This window comes from Patiria miniata, unplaced genomic scaffold (assembly GCF_015706575.1).
Source record: "Patiria miniata isolate m_02_andy unplaced genomic scaffold, ASM1570657v1 HiC_scaffold_9, whole genome shotgun sequence".
NCBI classification, from domain to species: domain Eukaryota; kingdom Metazoa; phylum Echinodermata; class Asteroidea; order Valvatida; family Asterinidae; genus Patiria; species Patiria miniata.
In genome coordinates, this window is record NW_024037076.1 from 18,373,964 (window position 1) to 18,387,504 (window position 13,541).

A 13,541-nucleotide genomic window follows, 5' to 3' on the forward strand; every position below is an offset into this window, starting at 1 on the left:
CATTTTATAATGGCACTTCAGCGGAAATAGTTTTTTTTTTATTGTAGTCAGTGTGTTTTAATGCCGTTCAAGCTTCATTTGAAATCATAATTAGGAACAAGTCCTAGTGTAGAAGAATTCTTGTCGCTGAAATTTCTCAAATGTATAGAAGACAACATCTTCAATTCTGCCTGTTGTGCTCATTGTTGCCTTGCTGTAACTGACTGCAAAGTTAAAAGTACAAAACCACTGCTTCAAACTTTGCTCAGCGCAGACACAAAAAAAGTCCAGTCCATGGCAATGAATCCCAGAATATTTTTTAATTTCTCAGCTACCAGATGGTCTCAACCATCTTTTGGACTATACTATTCCAACATCGTAGTAAAAGCCGCTCCAAAACTCTGAGCACCTCTTGAATTGAACACTGTAGGGCCTCAGACGCGGCCCTGACCTTCGCTGGTCTCAAGCCATATCCTCTTGGGTTGGATGCCACACGTAATTGTACGCTTATTTGGCATGTCAACACATGGTAATTTGTGTGGAAACACCTGACCCTATTTGCTGGATTATCAACTTAAAAAAAAAAAAAAACTAGGCGTAAAAAACATGGCCCCTGAAAATGTGTTATGCGGTCAGATCTCGTTATTGAAGTCGGCAATCAGAAAGGCAACCTGTATTTCGTGGCCGGTGTTTTCTTGGCTTGTTGAGACGCATGGTATTTGAATTGTGAGACCATCTGTTTAATGAGGCCAATTTATGCGCATTAGATTTTAGTGCTTTGCGGAATGTACCGTACCCAATATTTGAATTTAACCCAATATCCAGGGGTTTTTTTAAATCAAATATTCAAAAATAAATGTAAGCTTTCTCATGGAAATGATGAAAAAGTCCATGATGTTTTTACTTGTTTATTTGTAATTGTATAAAAAGTTGCATGGTTTTGTTGTTTGTCAAACAAACACTTTGTTGATGCCACTTTTCGGGCATGATTTTGAGAGCTTCCATGAGGAATATTTGCGCAAAAATCTTCTTTAAAATCGGTCAAAAAGCAGCCATTCGGCTACCTGTTCTTTATATTATTTTAATAAACTCTTCGTCCATTTCCAACAAGCGCACAGGAGTATGCAAATCCCAATTTGGCGGCCCGTTCGGGCTGGTGCATGTTAAACTTTAATCAGTGCATTTCAAAGTGGAATATTTGAATATTCGATCAAGTCCAAGTTGGAATAATCGAATACTTAATGATTTGAAAATGCAAAGCCCTAATTAGTTTGCCTCTTCTAAAATACAGGTGCACTCACTCTCTGAGTACATGTACATGTATATATATAATCTCATCTTTGCTACCGAAACGTATTTATTAATACAGCTACTTTATATGTTAATTAGTTGTGGATGAATGGATCAAGCAGTATTATTTCACCTTATACATAGTTATAAGCCATACATGCTAACTTCATTTGTTGATGACTCGCTACATCAGGGAAGTAAAAGTAGCTACACTGCACCAGGCGCGGATCCAGAGCCGGGTTTTGGGAGGCAAAAAAAACAAAAACTGATCTGACACCAAAACAAAAAAAATTATAACAATTATAGTAATAATAAAAAGATGACATTCTGCAGGGGCTTTAATCTATATTTGATGGGCCTGAAACACCCTCCCCCCCCCCTTCTTCAAAAGTTCCTGGATTCGCCCCTGTGCACATTTGACGCACGTACATGTACAATCGCCAACCAAAGATAAGGCTGGTTAACACTCGGCTCAAAAGTGACCGCGACTGCTTGATATCACAGCAATTTGAACATCAAATTCAAAACAGTTGAACACATTTCAACCCCGGCAAATTTTGCAGTGAATGTTTCGTGATGTCTAATTCGCTTCATACTTGCATTTGTGTGACAAGTGAACCGGCCTATAGCCAACGCCCTTGGTGTTGTAGAACTGTAAAAAATAGTTCTAGAACTGTAAAAAACTATAAAATAACCAAGTAAAATCACATTAGTTGTCAGGTGTCAAAATCTGTGTTTTTCAACTTTGGTTTCTTTTCTTTTTTTGGAAATCAGGGAGTTCGTTTTGACCCGGACCAACCGCAGACAATACGACTAGAATTTGCCAAGTCCAACACCAAAGTGACCAAGCCCAAGCAGACGTCCCCGCAGCCGGCCAATCTGCCCATGATGGGACCCCACCCGGCACAGCTGACGCCGCGGGATCCTTGTGAGTATCAAGAAACTTGCGAGGGGAAAAAAAAAACCACCAAGACCTCCAGATCTTATAGAGACACGTGGCAAACAGTGCAGTTGGTGTTTCAACATAATAGAACACAGCACATGATGCATAGACACACGACACTCACCTGGACATGGATAAGGCAAAAAAAATGCACTCGGTTTAGTTCAATCGTATAAACACATACATGCTATATGATCTGTATCATCAAAAGGAGCAGTTCACAATACAGCGTGCCACCGAGGGGCTGGTTACCTCAGAGAGGCTACTTTGCAGCGCATTAGGACTCGACCTGCAAAATGGACTTTCTTACTTAGTTTCGTAGCGCACAATTAAACTTGAATTTTTGGTGTGAAAGTGATGATTGGTCCTTTATGAGACTGCCAAATGAACGTGCGTTTCTGAAGTGATACACGCTAAAAATAAAGGACTGGTGAATATACATATATGTGATTGTGTTGCAACGACTTTGTGGCGCGGCAATGTTGCAGACATGCTTAATTGTGTCCACAACATACTGGGTATGTCACGCAATTTTTTTAAATTAGCTCACAGTGAACAGTTGAAATACATTTGCGACATTTTGTGTCACGCAGGAAGATCACTTCGAATTTAACTTTGAATAAATTGTGCGATAAGTCGCACGACTCTGTCACTTAAATGTAAACACGTTCATTGATTTGTGTGTATTTCTAGAATGTCATGCAACAAAGTCGCGTACACATGTATGTGTAAATAGCTCTTAAGGATGTTAAACATGAAGTTGGGAAGTGGCATTTCTGAGACTCGGTGGTGCGATGTATCCTGAATTGCTCGTGTTGCTTGTCAGTCCAACCAATCACAGCCAACGCATTTGTTGCCACGTCATTGCCGCACCCACTGGGCTCTCACCTATAGAGATGCTCTATACAGACACACACAATGCTCTGGCTAGCATTCACACTATATGTAGACCTGTTTCATTGATTACGGATGTAAAGAACACTGCCAAAGAACAGAAAGCATCAGAACTGCCCAAGCTGGGTTGGCGGCTCTGAAATCATCACCGTCCAACCAAATTTGCCCGGCACCAAAGGGGGATATCCAGCGATCAAAGGGTGCTGTCTAGTATGTTCATTTTTAAAACAAAGACTCTATTATTGTGACGCCACAAAGATCTTTTGGATATGATTGGGCAGTGTTTTAAGGAGGCAAACAGGTTCTGTAGTGTTCTACAGTAGAGACGGAAAATCAGGATCATATTTTGAAGGTGATGTCTTGCAGTATCTCACACTTTTCATTGTTGTTATCATGCTGTTAGATGATCCTCAAGGGTCTTGATTCCAAGATTGTCTCACAATCATCTCAGGCTAGGGATGTAGTTGAGGCCATCACAAGTCCCTGCAAGTCCATCACAATTAAGACCCCCGGTCTTCATTCAACTCACAAGCTATTCGAATGAGCTTTGACAAAGGCATTCCTTTGTTATTGTTCATCTACTGTTACTTGTGACTGGATTTGTGATTTACTGGTAAATTGACTTGTGACTGGACTTGTGATGGACTTGTGATGGACTCAACTACATCCCTGTCTCAGGCACGCAACAAGAAGTGTTTATGATTCTCATGCACTAAACCTCATTCTTTCCATGTTGCTGTGCTTTTCTAATTTTACATTTCTTCATCCCCTTTTAAAGCACCATCAGCATTTCTCCCTTCCCCCCCTTTTTTTTTACCACACCTACACCACTTTCATTGTACTTCACAGCAGTGGAGAGCAATCAAGACTTGATTTTTTTTTTTTAATCTAATATCACAAATCTTTATTTTCACCATTGAAGTATCTTGCACCCTAAGACTAGTTTTAACATAATGGGAATGATGTGTCTATAAGCTAAGTTTGAATACATTTTGATGAAGAAGAAATGCATGCCAGGTGTCACTGTAAAAAGAAAAGTACAAATTCGATTTGGACTCATTATTTTCCACATTTAATGTGACACACATTTATCATTTTGTTGCCTTGGGAGCACGAAATCAATCACAATTAAGACCAAAAAGGGGTCAGCAAAGGCTGAGGTAACAAAATTTACTGAGTAGCTTCTGATACATCCATAGCCAATAGAGGGCGCTATTTATATGGAATGGACTAAACTGCAATACGGCTAGTGCACCAGGTATCATTCATTTGCACTGGGTTATGAATCAATTTTTTTTCCTAGTACATAAGGGTAATATTGGCATAAATATAGTTAATGGATTCTAGTTTTCGGATCCAATTTGGTTTTGGTAGGTATTCCCATAATAACCTTCATACGCACCTAAAAGCCACCCAAAAGACTGACTTTTCGCCTTCACCAAATTGTTCTGGCAGTGTGCATTGATAATAATGCGTCGTTTTTGTTTTTGTTTTTTTTGTTTTTTGCATGTTTCAGATGATCTAAGCACTGCTGTGTTTTTACCACACGCTGCAGAAGCATGGGCGCACCATCCGTAAGTTTCTAGCCTGGGCACGTTATTGAAATGACCATCCACACCAAATCTGTTTAAGTTTTACACCAGATTTTTTTCATTTTTTTTCTCTTTTCTTTTTCCCCGACATTTTTTCTTTGATTTTTTTTCTCAAGGTAGTGAGTACCATATATTATTTTTATGTAGGATTAATTTTGGTGGGTTTTGGTTCTTGTTCTGTTTGGACTCTGCAGAGTCATTTTGATTGTTGAATCCCAATCACTCAAAACCAAAAATAGAATTTGTTACCATGTGGAATACGGTAACTATAGCCGTGGAGTTGTGGTTTGTTCTGTCATTTATTAACAAGAGCTAGTGTTATAATGCAACATTTGGTGTTGTATACTTTTTCATTGAGTATCATTTGCAATGTATTGACCATATGTAGAGTCACCACAAGGTTATGGGTCATTTTCTAAATTTAGGGTCCAAAGTGTGACATTTTTTTCTGTCCCTGTTACCTCTGAACTCATAATAATTTGCCATTCAAGTGTCATTCAAAATTACTGCAAACTAATTTTTGTTTGTTGGGTATGTCGTTTGCTTCACATACATGTAATCACCCTTGGAAGGAGTGCACCCAGATTTATAAAATCACAGATGTCACATGTAATGTACAGGGACAGAAAAATAAAGGACCTTAAATTTAAAGAATGACCCACTTGCAGTGGCTATTTTGAGTTTCTTAGTGCACTTCTCATCTGATTTAAAAAAAATATATGTACATATACATATTTTGGACATTATTCCTCTGCCTGAGCTACATGCACCTAGCTCTATGTAATTTATCAGTTCCTTTGTTTAAGTGGCATGCAAGTCAGAAGCCATAAACCTGTAAAACGCCATACGGCCATGGTCACAAATGCTAATTTAAGCAATGCTGGCAAAAAGCGTATGGTTTTTAGAGTGCTGTTGTCAATGATGATTTCTCCTCTTTGGGCCAGTTCACAGTTCAACAAATGGAGTCATATAAAGTTTCATTTAACGATTTCGCTTCGCACTGAAATTGGCGAAATTGAGAATCAACTGGGGTATTAAGTTTGATCATATGAAAAACCTAACCACAGTGTGTTTTACAAACGTAATAAGTTATTTGGCCACTTCTGACACTTTGATCTTGCTTGCATATATTTTTTGCAAAGTCTTGTTCTCAAAACCTGTCTGTACAAAAAGTAGACCCGAAAATTACAAGTAAACGGATCCATACTTTCTTTCCACTTCAGCAATCACAAGCACGCCGAATTCATAAACTATCAAGGGTGAGATTTGTCAGAATTTTTCCTGATTTCAGGATTTTTTTTTAGCAGGATTTTTTTTTTACCAGATTTTTACCTAATTTCAGGAATTTGAAAGAATGCCTTTTTTGCAATCTGGAAGTCCTGATGATTTTACAGTAAATGTGTTTTTACTAACAGTTTATGTTGAACAAAATAATTGGGTTTTTTAAGGCAAATAAGAATATACATCATAGATCCTACGTTGCTACGGGGACCCAGTGACCCTCATGGATTTTTCATTCTCCCCCAATCTCACCCCTGAAAATATGCAATTCTGAAGTTTTTTTTTTTTTTCAAAACAATTGAATTTTTGTATTAGAATCTCCCGAATTCAGAAAGTCTTGTATTTAAAGTTTACAAAAACTTTTTTAATCTTAACCCATTCCTCAGTGTCTTGCAAGTAAACAAAAACCAAAAATGGCTGAGAACTGCTTGCATGATTTATACCAACACCAAGAGAACACTTTGACGGATTTCACACAATTCTTGTTTCTTTTTGACTGTTCTCACACTTGTTGTTTTGTTTTGTTTCTTCTCCACCAACAGCTTGGCTGCAGCCTATGCGGATTTGACCCCTGCTACGCCAGTCCACCACCATCCAGTCTTTGCCGCCCATCCTGCCTTACACGCACAAGTGCCGGCAGACGGCGCCCGGGTAACCTATGTATTGGTACGTTCTTCAGACACCAAAAAAAAAATCCTCTAAATAAGTTTTATTCATAAATACCTCAGACAGTTTAGCCATTCCTATTGGTCGAGAGCCCGTCGCGTGGCTGGTCTTAAACGGATGATAAAGACATGGCTAGCTGGTCTTAAACACTTTTCCAGTGTCACATAAAATGTGGACTCCTAAAAATCCAGTGCCTCTTACCGTTTCATTGGTTGAACGTTCACAATCCTCACGTAGGCATGCGCAACACTACCAGTGAGTCAGAATTTTATAGTTCTAAACTCAAAACGCAACGCCCCAGGTGCGTTCTGCGCGACATCGCGCAGAACGTGCTACGCGCGCGTCGATCTCCATAAAAGGGTTGTTTACATCTTACTCGCCAGCTGAACACTCCATTATTTTGCTAGAGGAATGTTTCCAAAAGCTGGAGTGAACTTGTTGATCAAAACCGGGATTTTTTGAACGAATTCCTTGATTTTTACTTGATTTTTACCGAAAAGGTATTTATGAATGGGAATAAATATGTGCTTGGTCGGTATTAATCACTCTGTTTAAGACTGCTAAGAGTCTGGGTGCTGATAATTACCCTTGCCTCCGGCTCGGGTAATTATCAGCACCCAGACTCTAAGCAGTCTTAAACAGAGTGATTAAAACCTCTCGAGCACACATTTATTCCCTTAATAAAAGAACCCAAAAAACTGGCCAATCCACCACGGTTTCCGTGCAGTGCACTGGTGTTTAATAAACGGATAGAGTCAACAACTCACCAATGCAGTCTCTGCTGTTGCCTACAGTACAAAATGGTTTTCATATGCAAAATGCACCGGGCTGTTTCGCTAATATGCAATCACGTTTAAAAAAAAAGTGCACTAGGGTGGTTTTGTACAAGACCTATGCTAAAATGTGCAAGATGCATTCAGACTTTTGCCAAAGATTCCAGTTCTTGTCTTCATTACCGTCACACATAGGCATTTTGGTCACTTTTTTGTTAATTTTGGAGGGTTAAAGTAGGTCAACTCGTGTTACAAAATCTGTTGGCAGATTCACCATCTCTTTGAACTCTAAAACTGTTTATGTTATAGGGGGAGAAAAAAAGCCGTTACAGTTCATACTGCTCTCATGCACAGGAATTTGGATTACCATTGTTCTCACATCAATGAGCGTACACTGAGCAATATGCGTTGACATAGTTGGGGGGAAAAAGCACAATAACACTTACAAAAAATACTGATACCCCCCCCCCCCCCAAAAAAATTAATCTTATTGCTCCGGCACTAGAGGGAAAACAGGTATTTCGTCTGGTTTCACTGGCTGTTTTCTTCAATTTGAATGTTGTTCTGACACTATAACTTAAGACTGACAAGTGACTCTTAGGCCCATTCTTGACACTGTGCAACTGCCTTGCCGAACTCAATTAATTTGACTTTTTTTTAATTTTAGAACCATTTGGCTTTGCGAATTGGGTTCGGCATGGCAACTACCTTTAGGGCTACAAGGCTGCTGCGCTATCGCCGTTCCGAATGGCAATGGCGTGGCACTGTTCTAAACGCCGTGCCGAACTCAATTCAATTTGAAGTCGGGGCAAACATTTTAGGAATGCTATGCTCACAGTATCCCTCTCCTGTGTCCGCATCACGGGAAATTGGCGCCAACATTTTTGATCGCACTGAATGTTCATCAGACTGCTTGAACTGCTTGAACCTGGCCCATTACTCCAGATGCATTAAGGCTCAACTATTAAGTTCGGCGTTTAGAGCAACTGCCGTGCTGTAGACGAGTATTACCGCACTCATTTCAATTAAGTTCAGCACAGCAGTAGCACGGCGTCCAGAAACCGGCCTTACTTTCTCGTTCAATTTTTTTGTGGCTTTCATTTGAAAGTCAGTCAGGTTTAGTTCTCCACTTGTCCATTTTGCAGTTCTTTTGTCTCTCAGTCTTACTGTCTGCCTTTTTTTCCGTGTTTGTGCAAGTTTTGTAAAGTCTCACATTTTTTTTTGTTTTTTATAACTTTACAACAACCAAAAAACCTCGGAATTGAATGTTTTCAGAAACCACCAGAAAACCCACTTATTTTTGGATACGGTTCATTCAGGTTTATTCTGGCCTAGAGTAACCATTGCTCGATAATGAGAATCACTACAAAATAAAATTGCCATATGCTGCTGTATCACGCGGTGCACGCTTGGATGATTGGGCAGAGGAGCTTAATGTACATAAAAAAGACTGATGATTGCTGCATAAAGCTGTGTTTGTTGAGCTGCAGTCTTTGTTTTGCCCCTGTATTTACATAAATAAAAGTACGGTAAACCTAAACATACATAAATTGTATACATGGCCCACAAGTTTTTTGTGTGTGCACAATTTAGAAGTCCGTTCAAAGAAAGCAATGAAAGTAACTGCTACACATTTTGTAACGAACTTCATTCTCCAAATAAGCGACAGTGTGTGATGTTTCACTAGCACATCCTTCATTCGTTTGCACTGTTCTTCCTTCCCAAAACGATAACTCACTCGTAAAAAAAAATGGTAGATTATCACAAGTATTTGCAGGGTCTGAGGAAAGATTATGCAACAAGCTCACTTATGTTTGAAAAAAGTATTAAAAAAACACCACAAAAGCAAAGTGTTTGGCAAAAAAAAAAAATCATCGTCACATTTTCAATTTTTTTTTTATTGTGATTATTCTGTTGGTTTTTCTTTTTCACAGCCCCACCACGCACACTCAGCCGTTGCACACGCCCCCCACCCCCACCCCGCCACCACCTCCCTGCCCCAGCAGACACTGCCCATGAACATGGCCAACGCGGCCACCATGGCCGCCATAGCCGGCTCCGCACCGTGCTCCACTCTCTTCATTGCAAACCTGGGCACCGGTGCCAATGCAGAGCAAGAGCTGAGGGACTTGTGTAGTAGGTGAGTTACAAAGGGGGAAAGTCACAGTCAGACACGTTTAACACTAACACCCCAGCAGCCGATTTCATGAAACAGTGCGTAACTTAGGCCATGCGAAGGATTTACGCCCAAAAAATGTTGTTCCGCAGATACGCAATACTTAAAACCAAAAAAAATGCCGAATTCCTTGTGCCCACCATGATAAGCTAGTTGAGCAATTTACAGGCTCAACGATGATTAGTCAAAATTAGTACATTTTCAGTGGCTAGGCCATATCTTACGCCACCTAATATCATAGAAGTTGCACCATAACTTGTTGCGTAAGTTACGGCCTTACGCACTGGGAAATATTTTTGTGAAATATGTCATAATTGATATGTTGCGCAATATGAAATGTTGCGCAACTTACAGTCAATCAAATGTGGCATGGAACGATGTAAAGTTTTGTGAAATCGGCTGCGGGAAGTTTTTTTTATTTGGGTGAATTCAAAAGTCCTCGGCTTTGCCACCACCTTCAACTTTAAAATTTGAGGCACCTGACTTGGTGAACTCCAGCTGGCTTAATTTGGGTCCACATTATACATCACGATTATCAAATCATTTAACCCTAACCCCATTGAGTGATGTACTAGAAACCTTCCTCACTCTTCCAAAATCCAACACCGTATGTATGATAACTCAACACCCAAACTGTTGGACTCTTGATTATGGTGGTATGCCCCATGTAAAGCATAATCAGCTAACTAGTGCAGTCCTCACTCCAATAGAATCCATCAAAACATGCAGTTGGATTTTGAAGGGTTGGGGTGGTTAGGGTTAATATGTGGCTAACGTTCAGAGCACATTTCCACTTGAATTGGACATGAAAGGCTTCGGCGTTAGCCTTTTGGAAGTATGGCGGACACAAAAGGAGGACCCTATTTGAAGTGGATAAATTTGGGTGAATTTAAAAGAGTTTACTAACTCCCAAATAGTGCCCTCTTGTGTCTGCAATACTTCAAACGGGCTAACGATTCAAGTCAGAGCAAAGCTGGGTTTAATGAGAAACCCCCATGAAAGCGCTTCCTGAATTTGCCCATAATTCACCACTGCGCAGGAATCTGAATGGCCAATTGTTTACACTTAAATTTCTAAGGGCCATCCTACATAAACGTGCTCAGATGGGAAGACTTAATAAGTTATCTTTTGCAAGTTGCCCCAGCCTTATGATACTTGCTGATTTTAGTTGTTTAATCAAACCACATGTCCCGTTACCAATTTGACGATTCGTTTAGCCCCGCCCTGCCCCATTGTGTTTTGGCCAATCAGAGCTGTGATCAATATGTGTAAAAAAAAATGCATGCACAAAAGTCTGACATTCACGCACGTGTGTGTTACGCACAGCTAGAACATTCAGTGTTGCATTGGAAAGACACACATGTTGCTGCTCATGTGCGCAGTGGGCAGGGCTAAATGGATCGGCTAGTCAATTTGGGCGATTCACAATGCAGTGCATCACCAAGAGTTTGCCACAGAGAGTTCAAATTTCCCAGTGCATTGTGGGAGAAGGTCGACAAATTTGCCGCAGCGCGGGACATTTGAATTGTTAGTATTTCTGGTCAGTAGTTTCGTAAGCGTATGATTCGAGTATGTGTTTGTCTTTTTCTTTTTATCAATATGTTGGGTTTTTTTGTAAGGCGGAAGAACGATATGCCCCAATCTACACAACAGATCAGCTCAAGTTGTCTACTGACACTTATTCAAATTGGCTGTATTTTGTCGACCGTAAACTTGAAAAATGGACTCTCCATGGCAAACTCTTGGTGGCGCACTGCATTGTGAATCGCCCGAATTGACTTTCCAAAGTTGGTTATTGTTAGTGTTGTGGTCATGATATTGATAATAGCTTTGCCAATTTGTAGCAGCAGTATTGGTTAAAAAAAAATTCTTGGTTTTCAAGAACACATTCCTAGATGCAAATTAACACAACACAACACATTTGCAAACACTTAGCTCGATACTTGATAATAAAATGTACTCATATTAACCTCAACATGCACTGGTTGATTAGAGCTACAATTGTCCCTGCACAATTAGGGGATTGGTTTACCTTTCAAACTAAAGCATTATGATTTAAAACTTCACCTGGGGCAAAGTAATCTTAAAATAGATTCATACTCATACACTGATGCACTGCAATGGTGCACACACTATTCAGACACCACTAAAATACTAAAATCACAAACACATCTTTGAGTAAATGTGCACAACAAAATAAGACGTGTACATATCACATCATCAATAAGACCTCCGGAAGGTGATTATTAAAATGAATATATTTATATCGGGCCTACTGTATTGCATTTTTCTACCCAGTGGAATTGCTGATGAATAGGTTTGAAGGTTCATTATCTTACAATTTGCATAAAGTAACTTGTCATATTGCTTTTCTCACTGTACCTAAATTGACTATATCATAGTTAAACAAAAGATCTTGAAATTTATGTTATACACAAAGATATCCTTCGTAAACATTTTAACTGCCAAATTAAAGTTGCGATGTTGCATAATAAGCCAGTTGCGAGTTAAATTTAAATAAAATCTGGAACGCTGACTTAATCCAATGCTTTGCACATTTTAACTTTCCATTCTCCCGACCAAAGAGAATATTACTATATCGCGTGAATCGGGGCAAGCCTTATGCTAGCAGCCCCCCAGCTCCGGCATGGTCTGGTGTCTTTGTGCCATTCTCACCCATAGTGAACAATGTGTTGGTACTCAGCGTCCCTTACGTAACTATGCAAGAGCTTGCCCCGAATCATGTGATTAGCAACAGTGTCTTTGGTCTGGAGAATTCAAAGTTAAAATGTGCCAAGCATTCTGAGCAAGTCAGTGTACCAGATGTTTTTCAAACGTAAATCCCAAAGGGTATAGGTTACTCACAAATGGCTTATTGCTATGTGTTCCGGTATCTAAAGACCTATCCCGGGATGCTATCAATTCTACCAAGCAGGCCTCCTTCAATGGCGAAAGCATTGTGCTAGCTTCACACTATCCGTCACAGGGTAGTTGCTTTGTACAATACTGTGCACAATGGTATCCATTGAAGGGGGCCTTGTGAGTGTGTGAGTTTGTTTCTGCATTCAATAGGGGACGTTGAACAATAGAGGACAATAGGGTCCCCAATTCCCGAGAGGTCCCCAGTTTGGATTCGTATTCAAAACATATGGGAGGTCTTCCTACGAAGTTAGAATACAAACAAAAGAGGGACAATAGGGGGTCCCCGATTGCAGGCAAATACATGCGTGTGTGGGTGAGTTTGTCTCTTACAGTCACAAGTGAACAAAAGATGTCCACATAATGCAGGTTGTGTTGACGTTATGTGGACTAAGCCATGTCCACATAACGTTTCACCCTCTCTGGAAAACAGGTTTAGAGGCATTTTCGGGTTAGGGTTATCCGTCGCAGAATGAAGAGAAACATTCAAGGAAATCAAAAACAAATTTGGGGTTGAAAGAGTTTTCACAGTTTAAGTAAAGTTTGAGTAAAGTTTTCTTAACTACACGAAAACAAAGAAATGTCCACATAGCGCATGTAAAACAAATGTGATGTGTGTGTGTACAGTGATCGTGTTCCCAGATCGTTTATATCTGTTGTAAGCAGATTGGTGCTCACTACCACAAGACAAAGCCCAAAAATCAACTCGGTAAAATCAAGTTTTTGTATTTTTCGTTTCTATTTCTTTTCTTTTTTTCTCATTCTCCTCTATAAGCAGCCTTCCCGGTTTCACTAGACTACGAGTGCACAACAAAGGCGGTGCCCCCTGTTGTTTTGTGGAATTTCAGGTAATTTGGCTTGGATTCTAGAATTTTTTTATCCCAGCATTTTTCATTGTCATAAAAAAAAAATTAGGTTCTCGTCACACTATTCCTCATGAAGGTTGTCATTTTTTTTTTTTTTTTCCTAGGTGTTTCATTTTGTCACCACGATACTGTAATGTATCATTAAGAATTGTCATTCTTAAG

General features: G+C 39.7%; 1 protein-coding gene across 6 annotated transcripts in view; it reads left to right on the plus strand.

Annotated features, from left to right (window-relative positions):
• LOC119721059 (cell wall integrity protein scw1-like) overlaps positions 1–13,541 on the plus strand; it is a 32,577-nt gene that overhangs the window by 9,346 nt on the left and 9,690 nt on the right. For 2 of the 6 annotated variants that reach the window (XM_038190931.1, XM_038190936.1), the window contains exons 4-9: positions 2,044–2,197; positions 4,623–4,680; positions 5,922–5,957; positions 6,522–6,645; positions 9,353–9,558; positions 13,289–13,361. In XM_038190931.1, the coding sequence (XP_038046859.1) occupies positions 2,044–2,197; positions 4,623–4,680; positions 5,922–5,957; positions 6,522–6,645; positions 9,353–9,558; positions 13,289–13,361 (651 nt within the window). The remainder of the gene's footprint in view (positions 1–2,043; positions 2,198–4,622; positions 4,681–5,921; positions 5,958–6,521; positions 6,646–9,352; positions 9,559–13,288; positions 13,362–13,541) is intronic. The other 4 variants (XM_038190933.1, XM_038190937.1, XM_038190934.1 and 1 more) reach the window with 3 other exon arrangements.